Raw genomic sequence first — 18,296 nt, forward strand, 5'->3', positions numbered from 1 at the left:
GTGACACATCCAAACACACCTCTGAGTCACTTAGCATACATGCAGATGGACCCACACATTGCAACACATGCCACACAAGGCTCAATGCGTGCACACTCAGACACTGGAACTCACCATTATGAGAAGAAGTTGCATATGAGCTGACTCCGGATGTCCTCCTCCTCCTCCTCCACAATACTTGCCTCGTGACCAAGCCCTTCATCCTCCACGGGTGGATGTTCCTGCTCATCCGGATCAGGGATGAGTGGCACAGCTTTCTCCACTGCCATGTTGTGCTGCATGCAGCACACGAGGAAGATTTTGCAGACCTTCACCGGTGCATATGGGAGGGACCCGTCGGTTTTGTGGAGGCACCGGAATCGGCTCTTCAAGAGGCCTAAAGTCCTCTCAATCACTCGCCTGGTCTGGCCATGGGCGTTGTTGTACCGGTGATCGGCAGCCGTTCTGGGGTTGCGGAGAGGCGTGATCAGCCATGGCATGTTGGGATAGCCAGAGTCCCCTACATGGAAACATCATGGACAGAAGTGGGTCATGAGAAGCTGTGAGATACAAAGATACCGCTAAATACAGGACTAACAGAGTCTACCCACCAACAAGACATGCTTGTTCGTTGCGCAGCTGCAGCATCATTTCAGGCACCCTGCTAAGCCTCATGATGTATGCAGCGTGTGCTGACCCTGGAAAACGAGCACAGACATGGGAAATCAGCATGTTAGTAAGACACACCACAAGGGCATTGATGGAGTGGTAATGTTTACGCTCCTATAGGCTACCTCCTGTGCCTGTGGTGGTACCAAAGCCACATGTGTCCCATCAATAGACCCAATGACATGGGGCTTCCCTCCCAGGGCATAGAACTCACCCTTGACACCTGTCAACTGCTCACGAGTTGGAAAATGTATGAATTCATCCAGGTGAACCAACATGGCCTCTAAAACATCATGCAGGACGCGGCTGAACATGGTCTGGGACATGCCACTAACATCAGCTATGGTCAATTGAAACGTACCTGTGGCAAAAAAATGTAGGGCTGCCATCACCTTCATCTTGGGTGTCAGTGCAGTAGGATACCTGTGTAGCGGTTGGAGGTGTGGTGCCAGCTTTGCGGTCAAGTTCTCAATCAACGGTTGCGAGAAGCGGTAGTGGCATATACAGTCACGTTCCCTCAGGGCAGCCAAGTCTGGCATTGGTCAGGGGAGAGGCGGTGCCCTGCATTAATTTGGAAGGGATAACGAAGAGTGAGTACATTACAACACCAATGTCAATGGACTTAGCACATGTTCAACAGCTAATACACATATGCTACATACAGAGTCTGGTCTGTGCAATATATCCTGGACACGTATGCCAGCTAGGTGATACTCCTACCAAGAGCCAGCTACAAACGTGGGTTCTCAAGGTCAACATGACATGCCATGAAACTAGCTGTGGGCCAGTGTAAGTGAACAGGCAGACGCATTACAGGAGTGACAGACATCCACATATGTGCAGAAGAAGGATGTTTTCTCATACAGACAGGTTGCGGAACACTAGACGCACAGGTCACATGTCATAGAAAAAGGACAGACCACACACCTTGCCATGAAGGGGTACATGTCAAGACTGATCACACATACATTGAGACTACGCAGATATGTCCTTGTCTCGCAAGTCCATGTTCGATGCATACATACACACGTTACGTCTACACACAGGCACATGTTGGATGCAGCAACTGCAGATTCATTTGACGGAACACCAACAGCAAGCTCATGGGAACACATGACACACACATGACATCGTCACATCGTGCCACGCCGGTAGTTACATGTCAGGTGTAATTATCCGTGTACCTGGCATCAGGGGACAGTTGCGGGTGTTGGTGACTGTGCCATGCCAGTGATGCAGTGCTCGACAAGTCTGTACTACATGCACACATGTAAAAGCTGTGAAGGGGATGTGTGGCACATAGTGCAACGTCACACATGACATGTGTACACACCTCATCACACATCTATTGGGTTCAAACATGAGGAGGTATGTGCCACATCACAGCCTGACACACCTAGGCCCGAGACATGTAGGACTGCACTGACAATGACTTGATGTCCAGCCTTGGGCAAGTATGACAGCTCCATTCCTTTCTGTGTGCCGCCTGTCATCAGTGTAAGGTGTGAAACGCACCGTACACATGCTCTGAGGGCATGTGTAGGGTCCGTATCACTATGCTAGTGTTGCCGTAGGCATACGCCATAGGGATACGGTCTGTACACGCGTGTGTAGGGTCCGTATCACTATGCTAGTGTTGCCGTAGGCGTACACCATAGGGATACGGTCCGTACACGCGTGTGTAGGGTCCGTATCACAATGCTAGTGTTGCCGTAGGCGTATGCCATAGGGATACTGTCCGTACACGCGTGTGTAGGGTCCGTATCACTATGCTAGTGTTGCCGTAGGCGTACGCCATAGGGATACGGTCCGTACACACGTGTGTAGGGTCCATATTACTATGCTAGTGTTGCCGTAGGCGTACGCGATAGGGATACGGTCCGTACACGCGTGTGTAGGGCAGCAGTGGGTCTCCTGCAGCGCTCCGTCCCCCCTACCCCTGCACCATCCACACTTCCCACTCCCATGCCTGTCCCAAGCACACCCAGACGTCCCCATTCACGCACCCCACCAGACACAGGCAGCACACCACCAGGGAAGGCCAAGCGCACACCTCCTGTCACGCACACACAGGGGGTAGTAGGCACAGCCACTGGGTCGGGGGGCAAACAGCAGCCACGCAGTCACAGTGGGAATCCACAGTCCTCACGACCCACTTCCTCCAAAACAACTCCCCTTAGCTCTCCTGCCCAACAGTCGGACAAAGAGTCCTTCATGGCCAGTCTGTCCCTCAGCCCCAGTGTGACACCACCCCGCAAGCATTTGAGGGATTCCCCGGGCAGGGTAGTTGAGTCCCCCCCCCTGTCCACACCCTCCCCCAGTAGCGCTGCAACCCATCCCTCCGACCCCCCCCTCCTTGGGGCCTGTGGTTCCTTCGGTTGCAGGGGAGACGCTGCAAGACCTTGCGACCGTGTGCAGCGCCATCCTAACCACCACCTTTGGCACTGCCCCACCCCCTGTGGTGGAGTCATACGTCCCTGCACCCACAAAACCTACCCTTGCCCCTCCTGTCCCTGCGGTGCCTGGTCCTTCCCCCCCCCACGATGCCTCCCCTTCTGTGGATGACATGGAAGAGTGAACTGTGCAGGCAAGCTAGGGAAAACGCGTCCCAAAGTGTCCCACCCCAGGACTTCGCACATGGCCTGGCCTATGGGCCCTGTATATAGTGGACATTTCTATGGCAATATATTTTATTTATGCTGAATAAAGCATTTTGTTTTTCATTTGCACACTAATGCTTTTCTGGTATTGCTGTTGGTGCTGCTGCTCCATGATTTGGGGTGGCGATAATGTGTTAGGTGTCTGGAAAAAGTTGTAGTGTGCTGCTCATGGGGTGGACCCTGGTATCTGCGTGCCATCACAAGGTCTCTGCAAATAATCTTTGGTCATGTAAGCTCTTACTGTATGGTGACATTGTCCCAAGGTGTGTTCCTTCCTCTGTGGCACCTGACATCTTCCCTGCAGGGTGTTTCCCAATTGTTGTGCTGACCTGTGTCTACATTTCCTTGGTGTGTGACGGATCCCTTCAACTTTGGCCATGCATGCTCAGCAATGTCTCAACCTGCATCGTTTGGGCCATCCTTGGTGGTCACTGTACTTGTGTATGGAGTATATTGACATGACTTCATGTGGACATATTCCCTTTTACGCACTATGCATGTGTGTACTCCCAGCCTCGCACACATGTGTTACGTGTTCTGCATGGTATTTGGGCACCTGACTGACAATTGTGGGCATTGTATCTGTGGGTACTCCACCCTTTTCCTTCCATGGGAGGCAACAACTTGTTGGCTGCCCCAGCACCTGTACATTCCTATCAGTCCTGGAATGTGCGTGACAGTGTGTGTTCCCTTTGGCTCTCTTAGTTTAGTAGGGTAGAACATGAGTATACTGTCTTGTTGCATGGTCTCAGTGTGTGTATAGTGCTGCCAGCGCCAGGGGTGGGTATGCATGTGTAATTTGTCATCACACCCACATGTGGTGTGTCATGCAGTGGGGGATGGACATCCACCCTCATGGGAGTAGGACACTGCTGTCAGTGATGTGTTGCCATGGCACTCTCAATATAGTCGCACATTGGGGATGCCTTCATGCACCCATGGAGTTTTGCTCATTATAGGATGGTGTACACACCCCCATGTCTCTGTCCACTGCTGGGAGGCCTCTGCACCCACCCCTCCTATGTGTGGGCACTGCTGGGAGTGATAGGCACACACCCCTCCTGGGAGTGATAGGCACACACCCCTCCTATGTGTGGGCACTGCTGGGAGTGATAGGCACACACCCCTCCTATGTGTGGGCACTGCTGGGAGTGATAGGCACCCACCCCTCCTATGTCTGGGCACTGCTGGGAGTGATAGGCACCCACCCCTCCTATGTCTGGGCACTGCTGGGAGTGATGGGTACACACACCCATGTCTCTGTCCACTGCTGGGAGTCCTCTGCACCCACCCCTCCTATGTGTGGGCACTGCTGGGAGTGATAGGCACCCACCCCTCCTATGTCTGGGCACTGCTGGGAGTCCTCTGCACCCACCCCTCCTATGTCTGGGCACTGCTGGGAGTGATAGGCACACACCCACATGTCTCTGTCCACTGCTGGGAGGCCTCTGCACCCACCCCTCCTATGTGTGGGCACTGCTGGGAGTGATAGGCACACACCCCTCCTATGTGTGGGCACTGCTGGGAGTGATAGGCACCCACCCCTCCTATGTGTGGGCACTGCTGGGAGTGATAGGCCCCAACATTGGGGGTACTGCCCATACCCAGGCCTTCAGAGCGTGGGTACGGGTCGCACCACGCCTACCCGTACGTCACCCCAACAATGGTGGGAAGGCCCGTACCCAGGCCTCTAGATCGTGGGTACGGGCCGTCCCACCATTGTTGGGGTGACGTATGGGTAGGCGTGGTGCGACCCGTACCCACGCTCTGTAGGCCTGGGTACAGGCCGTACCCCTACGGCACCCCAACATTGGGGGTATGGCCCGTACCCAGGCCTTGGGCGTGTGGGTACGGGTCGTACCACGCGTACCCCTACGTCACCCCAACAATGGTGGTACGACCCGTACCCACGCTCTTAAGGCGTGGGTACGGTGCGTAGCACAATTGTTGTGGTGACGGGACCCGTCCACGTCCGGACGCAGGCCTTGGTGGACAAGTCCCCACCCCCCGAAGTGACCAGGCCCTGGAGGTCAGGTATGTACAGGGCATGTATGATTTTTAACTTGGGTGGGGGTTATGTTTCCTGCCCCAGCCCCCCCTTTGCCCCTGGGTGTTGTTCTGACCTTCTGCGGCGTCTACGTCGGTTCCTGTGCACCAGGTCGTAGGCTATGAGGGCCGGGATGACATGTAGGATGGGGTCCATGGCCGTCGCGTACAGGTGCTCCTTCTGCGCGTCGTCCTGATTTCCCGGTAGATTTTGGCTGCCGTAAAATATTATCCGTGCAGAGTGACGTGAGCACGGATCGTACTTGCTGGTTCGTGAAACGCTGCCTGACTCTGTCCGGACGTCACGTACGCGTTGTCCCGGATCGGAATTGTGGGAATTTTTTTGTCGGTCGTTGGTTTTTACGAATCGTACGTAAATTGTATTTCAGGACGATTCGTACTTGCGGGTTTGTAAGGTGTTTTTCCCGGGTACGAGTCGGACGGAGAAAACGCTCCGTCCGACGGTTCGTACCCGGGTTTTAACGGATCGGAATCGGCCCCTAAATGTGTTTTCACTTTTTCCCGTTACCAAACATGAGCAAGAAAAACTGCCCCTTAACCCCTCATTAGGTAGGTGCCTCAGATCCCTGGCCCCAGTGCAACTGACCCTACTGCATTGTTGCTATCAAAGTCCGTTAACAATGGCAGAAGTAGCAGAAGTGATATTACACACACGGGTATCTCCTTGTCCCTTACCTAGCCCCTCAACAGCCTTCTACTTGCTGCTGATTTGCTAATGGGAGGGGAAGTAGCTACAATAAAAAAAAAAAAACTATGCACTTAGAGTTCCTTTAACGATTTATTCCTAGCCTCACCCCTAACACCAAGGTTAGCAGTGGCAGCGCCGAAGAGGAAGCCTGGGATCTATGTGTGAATGTCATCATAATGGGTGAATATAACCAAACAGATATAATTTATATAATCAGTGTAATAAATATCCATATATTCGGCTTGAAAATGGAATCCTGCAATTAAATATAATATGAATTATAGTCTTGACTGTGTTGCTAGAAAGGTGGAAGTGTCTCTCTTTAACTGGTAACCCATACCTCATATCAACAAACTCAAACACGTGTAACTGACTACATCAAATCTGTATAGAATTATATCTCTGGGAATGTCAGTATCTCACCATAATAAATAATGTTTTCACAATAGGCCCTGAATTATTACCAATAAGCTGACTATTAGCTGACTTTCATGGAAAAGGTGGATGAGGTGAAAAGGCTTAAAATAATATTCTGAGGTTTCGGTTTTCAGTCCTCAAAACAAGCTGTAATTGGCCGATTTTCCCTCACAGATACTAAAAGTTTCATCCATAATCTATTTGAAAAGTTTTTGGGGTCTGATCTTCTAAGCCAAAAGCACCAAAAGAGAACAAGCTACGTGGAGCAAACACTGAATAAAACAAAACCCAGTTCTCATCAGATGAACTCAGTTTGTGTGAACTTCCTACACCCATTCCACCCGGATCCTAGCGAGAAGCAATGGACTGTGAAAAAGAAGCTCAAACAAATGAGGTACAAGACAGAACGTGTTGTTCAGTAGAGACCCAGCTGCACATTTCAGATGGAGTGAAGACCATAAACATTAAATATTAGAAGGAACAAATCCCTGAATGGCAGGAACCTGTTCTTCCAAAGTCAGCTGGAATTGGTTCTCTTTTACAGAAGATATTCTACCTGACTACATTCCACTTTCTCAATATCCAAGTCAGATGGTCTATTAGATCTGAAGAAACACATTTCAAATGTTAAATATTGCTATTAGCACAGTAGTTATTTGACTGTTAAATTTATACACCTGAACAATTGAAAGGACACAGTGAATATCTCTGCTATATTTAAAACTTTCAACCTCTGATATAAAATGCAAAAGGATTTGTTGAATTCTCCACAACTCATGTTTCATGTTAATGAGAGAACACTATTTCAGAATGATGCCATTTTTATTATGTATTTTCCTAAACAGAGTAGAGAGATCTACAGGTATTTTCACAGGTACCATGGTTAATCACCTAGGAATATACAGGGCTCATTAATACGTTGATTTGTATACCGGCCATGTGAAATGTAGGATTCTGAAAGTATTGGATTAGTCTTAAGGTAACATACCCAGGGAAGGGAAAACGGTATCTCTTTTGTGTTAAGAAATATTAATAGACGAATTGTTAGTAGTATACACACTCATGTAACATATTGCTTATTTTAAAATAGGCTGTTGTGGTTGAATATATTGCAAGGCTACACCAGGCAGCTGCCTTGGGAGGCACTAGTGTATGGCAGCAAGTATGGGCCACTATGCTTAAGGAGGGGGAACAAAATCTCTCCTTGGCTAACACAGCAAATAGCCTTACACCAGTTTGTATGCATTGGGTTAAAGATTCTATGCAGGAAAAGAAAGAAGCGTTAGATTTAATCGTAGGTCCATTTAATTTGAAACAATAAAGCCACATACAAACAAAGGTAATATTTGATTGAACTAATGCTTCCTAGATTCTTACATGGGTTCTTGTTTTAGGCATCTGTAATGCACCTTCAACGGTCAAGCAAAATGACACTTCACAATCAAATCAGTCCAGTTCTTTTCTAAACTTCGGTAAGTTCAATTTATATTATTTATTTAGTTTATTATTCTTTTTATAAGAAAACACTTTAAACTCATCCGATTTAAGTGACAGCTACAAGTATAAGATGGAGTTGTTATGTTGGTTAACGCATAGTTGCCGACTGTCCCATGTTTGCAGGCACAGTCCCGGCAGGTTGAGTTGCAGAAATTGTTCCTCTTTATTACACACTGCTACTAAAACAAGAACTCTCTGGGGCAGATTTATGAGCCCCTTGCGCCACTTTTGCGTCACTTTTAACATGGGAAAAGTGACGCAAAAGTGGCGCAAGGGGCTCATAAATCTGCCCCTCTATTTGCAGCAGCCCTGTGCTGTAAAGTGTCCTGGGAATTATGTTTCAAATATGGTTAATGCCATGTAGCAAAGGCCTACTAGCATTGAGCACTCAATCTAATAATTCTCTTGGATGGCATGATTCATATTTGTTGACATTTCTTCAGTGTGCTCCTTACATTCTATGGGTAACTAGCATTTGCAAAGCTAATGGCTTCGGCTTGCATTTTCAGTTATAAGCTAGACATATTAGCATTGGAAATGCTTGTTTTCTTTAGATTGGCAGAGTTGGACATGTTTTTCGTGGGTGTAAGAGCAGAGAGAGAAACCAGTACGTAACTTTACTGTAGTGAGATGTATGTTTTAGTCAAGGTAGGTTTAAGTAGTTGAAAGATACTCAATCCTACTTGTGACACAAGTTCAACATTGTTCAGTTGTTCTGATATGTCACATGCCTTACAAACCTTTATATAATGTAACAGAATCACAGAAAAACTTTAAAAAAAACTCTGGTATCACATTCTGAAAAGTAAATGACTTGCATTGCATAAATAAACTGAGCAGCAGGCAGCTCCTATGTACTCTCCCAAAACAATAGTTACAGGTAAAGGCACATCAAGGCAACATTATTTTACAATAGTTACAGGTAAATGGAAACAGCCTTAATCACGAATCTTTAACCACGACGGTGCTAAACAACACATTTTTTACAACGACCTTTCCTGAACAACAACTCAATTAAACCACGGCTTACATGAACGACGACTACATGAGCAACGAAATAAATTTACCACGCTCGATTTGCTGCCTGCGGTTGTTGCGTCTCCATTCATGGGTGCTGCATGCGGTAGCGTCTCTTTCCCCCAAGCAGGCTTGGAGTGAAGTTTGTAACCTAGCTGCAGCTTTCCCCTTTATATTTTAATATGCCCCACTAATCCACTGACGATGGAAACACCATCAGAGTATACTGATGCCTCATTCCCACCTGGTCACCTTTACTCATCCCCACGGTATTTGCGTCTCCATGCTGAAAAGTTAATTTCCTGGTTGCTGCATGCGGTAGCGTCTCCTCTCCCCCCCCAAGCATATACCATACTGGCAAATTTGTAGATGTTCTATTTGCTCGCTTGGAGCGAGCCGGAAGTGGTTCGCGGCATGGAAAGGCGAACAGCTTCAAAGTTCCTGTGTCTAGTTTCTGGCAGGAGGATTCGGTGACGGAGACAGGCCCACTTTATCAGCAAGGAAGGGGAGGTAGTACATGAAGGGAACAAAGTAGTGAGAAGGGAAGATTTACGAATAAGAGATTAAAGGGCATTTATTCCCTGCCGTTCCTAGACAATGTGGTAGAAGCTGAAGGTTTTCAGGTAGGCAATTTAAATGTATGAACATGATTTACTGTTTCTAAGGGCCTCATGTAGGAAGCCAAATACCGGTCGGTAACGGCCGAAATTCGGTAAATATCCCGTTACCGACCGGTATTTAGCTATTTCAGATGTAGGAGGCATATTTCAGGATTCGGTAAATTACCGAATCGGTAAAATTCCGAATCGGTAAATACCGAATCCGGAAATCATATGTAGGGAGCACTCTAAAGAGTGAACATTAGTTTTAAGAATTTGTTATTTACAACCAAATACAGGTTGGTGATAAATAACGAATACCTTGCAAAACGTAATATTTTGCAGATCTAAGAGTGCCATGTGGCAGACATACATGCCCTTAGGGCATGTATGTGCGCCACATGTGCACACATGCAAGATTCAGGGGTGCAACAGGGTGTCAATGTGACACCCTTGAATATGCTCCCCCCATTACCGAATCGGTATTTACCAAATCGGTAATGGTGAATGGCTTCCCATTGATTCCTATGGGCCTCCTGGCCCATAGGAATCAATGGGAAGGTATGCCTCATTACCGAATCGGTAAATACCGACTCATATTTACCGAATTTTTCCGATTCGGTAAAATTTACCGAATTATTACCTACATCACATTTACCGATTCATAAATACCGAATCGGTAAAATTCGGTATTTATGAGTCGGTAAATGTGAGGCTACCTACATATGGCCTCATGTGTTTATCACTGTCGTTTGTTAGTTCATCAGATAGTGTAAAATAAGAAAATCTAATGTATTCTTTGTTTTATTTTATGTTTAAAAATGCGTTATTTTAAGCACAGAGTGGTATAATTGGGTAGTGAGCTAAATGTATATTTTTCGTGGTTCGGGAAGTCATTGTTAGGAAGGTAGTAGTTTAGCATTTTTCATGGTTCAGCATTCGTGGTTCCCTAAGCAGGGAATCCCATCGAGGTATCGCTTGGTCTACCCTGGCTATAGGCTGGAAGGGGGTTGTGTTGGAAATAACAATTTTTGCAGGGTTATCCCCAAACACTTTGCTTCTTCCTTCTTTATCTTTCCTGACCCGTGGTTGTTGGCAATAGGACTCTGGGCACTTTACCACTGCTGATCAGTGCTAAAGTGCATATGCTCTCCCCATGTTAAATTGATACACTGATCAGTGACTCCATGATTGGGTTATTTGATTTACCTGTCAGACCCTAGTACAGTGCACCATGTGTGCCCAGGGCTTGTAAGTCAAATGCTGCTGGTGGGCTTACAGCACTGCTGGTTGTGCCACCCACAGAAGCAGCCTGTAAAAGTGTGTCTCAGGTCTGCCATTGCAGAGCCTGTGTGCAGTCTCTGACTGCCATGCTGACTGACCAAGTGCACCCACTTGCCAGTCCCTAAACCTTCCCTTTTCTTCATATCAGACACCCAAGGTCATGGTGCATTGTAAGTATAAGGTAGGACATGCCCTAGTGTGTGTGGCATGTCCTAATAGTGAATTACAGCCATTTTCGTTTTTCACTATTGCAAGGCTACCTGTTCGCCATAGGCCAAAATGGGCAGTTTGATTATTACATCCTATAATCCTAACTGACTCAGGGAACATGGTAGACATTCGAGTTTAGTATGCCTAAACTCAGAATGATAAAATACATATTTTAGTGAAGTTGGTTTTAACATTCTGTGTTTGAAAATACCACTTTTAGAAAGTAGGTATTTTCTTGCTTAACTGTCCAAGCCTGCCTCTGCTAGGCTGTGTATTCCTTGTCTGGAGTTTGAGTGACAGGGGCTGGGGAATTCCAGGGGGCTGGAAAATTCCCGGAGACCGAGTGAGTCAGCACAGGGCTGAATAGAGAGATCCCCATGCAGATGGGTGGGAGGAGTTTCACCTGGGACATGAATAGAGCTGTGCTTTCCCTCCACAATGCTGGCTCCACCTCCTGTGGTGCGTCTGATGTCTCTGCCCTGCACTCTGAAAGGAAAGAAGGAGTCCTGTAAACAAAGTAATCCAGGACTGACCAGAACCGGTTTGGACAAGGCAAAGGCCCCTCTGCCTCCAGAGGACAAAGGATTTTGGGGTATAAGTAGTGGGACCCTGATCCCAAGAAATTAGATCATCCTGGAATCAAGAAGGAACTTCTGCTAAGGAGAAAGCTGGAAGACTGAAGAGGAAGGACTGTCCTGCTGTGTGTTTGTGGGCTGACCTGCAGTTGCTTTGCTGCCAAGGAGAGGGGAAGGACTTTGCTGTTGCTGTGTCCCCTTACTTGAAGAGATCTCCAGGGGCCTGAAGAGAGCTCGCCTCCTGTTAAGAAGTCCCAGGAACAAAAGGACTTCCCCCCCAGCCTCCCCCCTGAACTCTGCTGAGTGAGTTCTGCCCTTCCTAGAGTGCTTGATCCAATTGTGGGGCCTCTGGAAGTTGTGCCTGCAGTTTGGGGAGCTGGACTAGAAGAAAAGAAGAAGATCTGCAACTTTCACGCATCGCTCGCTTGCGGAGCACATCGTCAACAGTGCTAGAAAATTCCCGCCGCCGCGACGATCGTCACAGCGCCTGTTGCTGCTGGAAGAGCCGACGCATCGCTCGCTTGCGGAGTGCATCGCCCTGGTGCAGGAAGATTCATGTTGCTGCAAATATCGTCGCAGAGCCTGTCGCCGCTGGATGAGATCGTACCACTGCTTGCTTGCGGAATGCATTACGTCGCTGCGAACATCGTCGCAGAGCCATCGCATGGTGGGGCCGCGAGAGGAGAAGATCGACGCTGCACCGCGCATCGCCGCCGCACCTGAGACCGTCGCCGCCCCGAAGATCGACGCATTGTGCCTGTGCGAGACGCTTCCTACCGAACCTGCACACCGGAATCCATACAAGGTATTGCATCCCTCCCCAAACAGACCGGATTCGTCGCAACACTCCCGCTGCGTGCAGCGGGGCTGTCGCATCGCCTCCCCAGGGTCTCAGGAGTGACGCATCGCTTGTTTTTCAACGCTGCAGCTTCCATTTGGAACTTTTGTCGCATCTACAGGTACTTTGTTCTAAACGTGACGCAACTGTAAATTATTTTGACGCAATCCCTAGAACTTTTTAAAAATCATATTCTTGAACTGTGTATGTTGGATTTTTGTCGTTTTGGTCTTGTTTAGTTTAGATGAAATACTTTTATTTTTCTAAACTGGTGTGGAGTCCATTTGTGGTGTTTTCACTGTGTTACTGTGAGTGTCGGTACAAATACTTTACACATTGCCTTTGATAACCCTGTCTGCTCGTGCCAAGCTACCAAGGGGGTGAGCAGGGGTTATCTAAAGAGTGTATCCCCCTTACCTTGACTAGAAGCAAGGGTGGACAGTGGTACCTACCTCTGCCAACTAGAGACCCCCAGATCTAACAGTTACTAAGGAAGTAGTGGTTTAATCACAGATCCACAGGTAAAGGCACATCAAGGCCTCATTATTTTAAAGCAGAGAAACACAAGAAAGGTCCTTCTACAAAGAGATCATGTCTCAACGAATATCTTCTTCATATTTTTCAGACAGTTAATCGGTTCTCCAGTGCGATTCTAAATAAGTGCCCTCTAAAATGTAACAACCACGGACTCCATGACTCGTATATGGAGTCCGGCGCGAGGAGGTAGCGATACACAGACCCCCCAGTCAAGTACCACAACGAATGAAGAAGAAGATTATAACGGATTAAACTTTCATTCCGAAGTTTAATTGAACAACGAGCAAAAACCCTTGACAGGGTACCTCCTTGAGTCACAGGATAGTGTGACCTGGAATTATCGTCACACTTTATACCGCTATTGAGAACAGTATTCAGCCGTGAACAAGTCGCATGTACTATTATACGGAGTCGACGAAACACGTGTTGGCTTGATGAACTACTGTCAAAAGAGGAATATTAAAGAAAGGAATCACAAAGAAAGAAGCAAAAGTCTAAGTTATTTTGCTTCATGTATTAAATAATCTTGCATTTATGCTAACTGATACTTTACGTGTGCTTGGGTATACCCTTTTGATGACTATTTTGCTGCTCTGCCACAATAATTTAGGGAGGCTGGTGGTTCTCCCCAACCCTTTAGCACCGTTACCAATACAAATTCTCACTAGATAACAGGTGAATCAACCATAAGCGCCTATCACCTATTAAAAATACCACCACCCAGAACTATTACTCATATAAAGAACACACATGATATAGTGAACTCAGTGTAAACTACATTAATATTTTTTAAAAATCCATATTTTTATTATTGTCATATTAAAAACATTTCTAAACATGTGTAAAACAAACAATTGGTGTTAAACATAATAAACACAATATGTAAAAGGACAACACTAAAGCAATACCAAATGACAGACTACATTGAATTCATAAATAGATATAGTGAAAAAAGATATATCATTTGATATCACAAAAACAAAGACAAAAGTAACAAGACAGTGGCTGTGAGATGGATCTTCTAAGCACTATTCGGAGCACGCTGCGCCTTCATCAGTTTCTGTTGAATGATCAAGATTTAGACTTCGTAACAATAACAGTCATAAAGGGCTACCAATTCAAATAAACAACGAATTTCAATCCTATTTAAGGTGTACAGATATGTAAATCTTGGAAAATAGGAGTTGTATCTGGATCCAAAAACAGTGTGCCATGCACGACAGTCTGAAGTACAAAATGATCGGGGTATGTTCCTCTATAGGCGTACTTGTTTTTTGATAAAGTTGTAACGGACACTCATGATTCTGTAACGCTATGAAACGAAAAAAGGAAGTCAGGTTCAGATGAATCCTGATGATGCGAAAAGGTAGGTTCCGTTAATTAGAATCCACACTTTAAACGGTGCTGTGGTCAGCGTATATAGATAACGTTACCCTGTTTGGATGCGGGTGGTTTGAGCTCCAAGGCTGTCGGCTATTTTCCAAGGCTTATATATCCGTACACCTTAAATAGGGTTGAAATTCGTTGTTTATTTGACTTGGTAGCCCTTTATGACTGTTGTTCTTATGAAGTCTAAGGGGTCCATTAGGATGTCGGGCAATAGTGCCACTGCGGCGCTGGCGGTGTGGAAAAATGCCTTTTTCCGCCTGTGAGCTGCGGTCCTCACGTCCGCCATATTAGTATGGCCAAACATAGGCCCTTTCCCGACAGCCGCGGTGCGACGCGCACCGCCATCAAAGTGCGCCTGCCACCGCGGCGGTGGGAGCTAATAGAGACTCTCCGCCGTGCGGAATGACATCCGCCCGCTCCACAAATTAGGATGACTCAAACAAGCAGACGCACCGCAGCGGAGACACCACCCAACCAAAGACGGCGGAAGCTCGACAGCGGAGCCCGAAACCAGAGTCCCGGTCATGACCATCATGGACCCAGCTCTACACGTCTTTCCGGTGCTGTACCTGCTACATCACCAGGAACTCATGGACCACCGCAGACGCCGCCTCAGGTACGCAACAACATAAACACAAACACAACACACGGGCTGACACAGGGTCCAAATCCACATCAGACACCCTAGGGGGGACAGGGACACATCCACAAAGGCACCCACACATCACCCACCTGACACAAAGTCAGCCCGCTGGATCCTGGATACACAGCTACCACCACCATGCAGTAATGTCCCGGTCACGTCACCTCAGCGGCAAACACAAGCAAATACATGCGCACGGTGCAGAAGGCAGGGCTAGTGCCAGGCATGGGCAGGGAACAAAGACCACAGGGCCACACCCCCTCCCACCACACACTGGCACACCCCATGAAGGCACATGCCATGTGCCCCTCCTGTGCACCCCATGCACAACAACAAGCCAGGGCAATACACACCCTGCACCACACAACACACAATCATGGAGACACACACTGCAGGAGTGGCTGCACAGGAACACACAACACACAGCACAGTGGGCCAGGGAAACACACACACCACCACACTACCACACTCAGGGAAATATAAATTAGGACAAGCAACAAATGAACACATACAAGGAATTAACATCCAAATGGACATACAGCCTGCACAGTCACACATACATACCACAGACTGACGCACACACACACATACACACCCCACATGCCAACAGCAATGGAGCACAACAAATATGGAAACCAAGCTGGGCTGCATACAAATGGAAGGCCATGGAGACACATGGAGACACACAACAAGCATGTGTACATCACATCAACACAAGGAACAGAGCACAACATCCTCACATCATCAAAGCACACATGGCTGGCACAGTCAGTGAACTCAAACCACAGACAACTCAGTGCAACAACACAGGGAGACAGTAAGGCAAACCACGTATAGGCACAAGGATGAAAAGAAGGACCTGAAGTCAAACAGCCACACATCCATACAACTAATTCACAGGAGTACACCAGCAGCACTACACACAGGGGCCAGCAGCACACAACACCAGTGCCAAACACACTGAAGGCTGGCAATACTTGACAGTCAATACACACACAAACAACCACACACCCTGGGCTCAGCCACAAACATCACACACACAGACACACACACACACACACCTACACACACACACACGGATGCCACCACAAATGTGGAAACAAATTCAACAAACACATAGCCCAACAGAAACACACACAGAGCCACAATAACAACAACAGACATGCCCTTACAGCTAAACTGGGGTAAGGCAATGGGAGCACAGACACAACAGGCGTGCACAACCTCCTCACTCAGGAACAATGCACAGACAACATACCACAACACAGCGATAGCAAACAAACAACAGATGCACAGGCAGAACAATCACATAGCAAACACAGCAGGACATCAGGGGATGCACATCAGGCAATCACAAGGCAACATACACACACAGCACTGCATGCACAACAACTGTGTGTGCACACCAGACACACACAGACATCAGTGACAGAACAGCAACCCACACAACACCATACAGCACAAAGACAACAGCACGCCCAGGAAGTGAAGCAAAAACACAAACAACACACATACATCCAACACAACACCCAATAGATGCACAAGTCTGGGACACAAAGGTGAAAACAACTTGACCACAGGACTGGGCAGCACACACAGTTGAACTGCATAGGAACAACCATGACTGACAAACAGCACCAGAAAATCAACATGACCCATTAGGGAAATGCCCGGAGTGACACATTGACCCTGGCCAAAGAACTGCACCACAAAGCACAGTGTCACAAAGGATGTTATGGGGAGGCACACACACATACAATCCAAGGGGACAGCTCACACCAAAGTGAAGTGTACTTCATGTCAGTAGGGGACATGGCAGGAGTGTACCATACACAAAGAGAGGGAGTGCAGACCCACAATGGGTAGGCCGCTGAAGCACAGATAGGGGATGGCATTACAACACATACAACATGCCACACTGGAGGCAAGAAGGCACCATGTGACAGCAAGGCATGAGAAAACACAACCACAATGGTAGTGTGGAGCAGCAGGTCTGCCCAGTCCCCACAAACAGCCACCAGACACATGGATGTTAACAAAACACAACACTGACTTGCCAGTAACACTCTCTGCATATTCACAAATGACAAAAACAACAAGTAGGAGTCAGACAGAACTGCAAGGATACACCAACACACTGCACAGTGCACAACATACAACTCACACATGGGCATACAACCACATCCACAGGGATGAACAATCAAAACAACAGGCCAACAACTCCTGGCTGAAACATGTGTGTAGTTGACATTGCAGAGGCATGTACACATCAACACTCCCCACAAACTCACCCCTTCACACTGCACACTACCTGGCCATCCAAGAGCACAAATGGAAAGTAAGCCATGGGACTAGGATAAATGGCCATCACAAGATGACCACACACACACCACAAGGTACACATAGGAAGAACACACACACATGACGACCCTGGATAGCCTGCCTTCAATGCTGTGTGCAGAAACCCACTCTGCTGGCAGTGCCCCCCAACCTGACATGTGTACAATATAGCCAACATGAACTAATCAAGTAAATGACTACTGCTAACCATTCAAAATTGCCACCATTGCCACCACAAGTATCTGGATCAAGAAGAACTGAAAACCCTGTCACCCCTGAAAAAAAGAGAGTAAGTGAGCCCAAACATTGACTATGTTGAAGTGCCACACAGACCATGTGGCACAATAAACCATTTACACACAGCAAAAAAACTTTATTCAGTAAAGACACTGACAAGATAGACAACAGGAGCAATTGTCTTTATTCACATATTGCACAGATAGGTACCATGAGAAGAGAAGAGCAAGGCACAAGATGCAGAGCATGTCCATGAGAAGCTGCACAGGCAGGGGGCACACAGCAGTGAACGACAAGGCCATTGGGCAGGACAAAGTGCAGACTGAGTCCATGAGAAGCTGCACAGGCAGGCGGCACACAGCAGTGAACGACAAGGCCAGTGGCCAGTTCAGGGTGCAGACTGAGTCCATGAGAAGCTGCACAGGGAAGAGTTCAACACAGCAAAGAGCAACAAGGCCAGTGGCCAGTTCAGTGTGTAGACTGAGTCCACGAGAAGCTGCACAGGGAAGAGTTCAACACAGCAAAGAACAACAAGGCCAGTGGCCTGTTCAGGGTGCAGACTGAGTCCATGAGAAGCTTCACAGGCAGGGGGCACACAGCAGTGAACGACAAGGCCAGTGGGCATGACAAAGTGCAGACTGAGTCCATGA

General features: G+C 47.6%; 1 protein-coding gene across 7 annotated transcripts in view; it reads left to right on the forward strand.

Annotated features, from left to right (window-relative positions):
* LOC146830535 (tyrosine-protein phosphatase non-receptor type 22-like) overlaps nt 1–18,296 on the forward strand; it is a 542,480-nt gene that overhangs the window by 488,832 nt on the left and 35,352 nt on the right. For all 7 annotated transcript variants that reach the window (XM_085604743.1, XM_085604742.1, XM_085604746.1 and 4 more), the window contains one exon: nt 7,875–7,952. In XM_085604743.1, the coding sequence (XP_085460869.1) occupies nt 7,875–7,952 (78 nt within the window). The remainder of the gene's footprint in view (nt 1–7,874; nt 7,953–18,296) is intronic.

The sequence above is a fragment of the Triturus cristatus genome, chromosome 5_1, assembly GCF_964204655.1.
Source record: "Triturus cristatus chromosome 5_1, aTriCri1.1, whole genome shotgun sequence".
NCBI classification, from domain to species: Eukaryota; Metazoa; Chordata; class Amphibia; order Caudata; family Salamandridae; genus Triturus; species Triturus cristatus.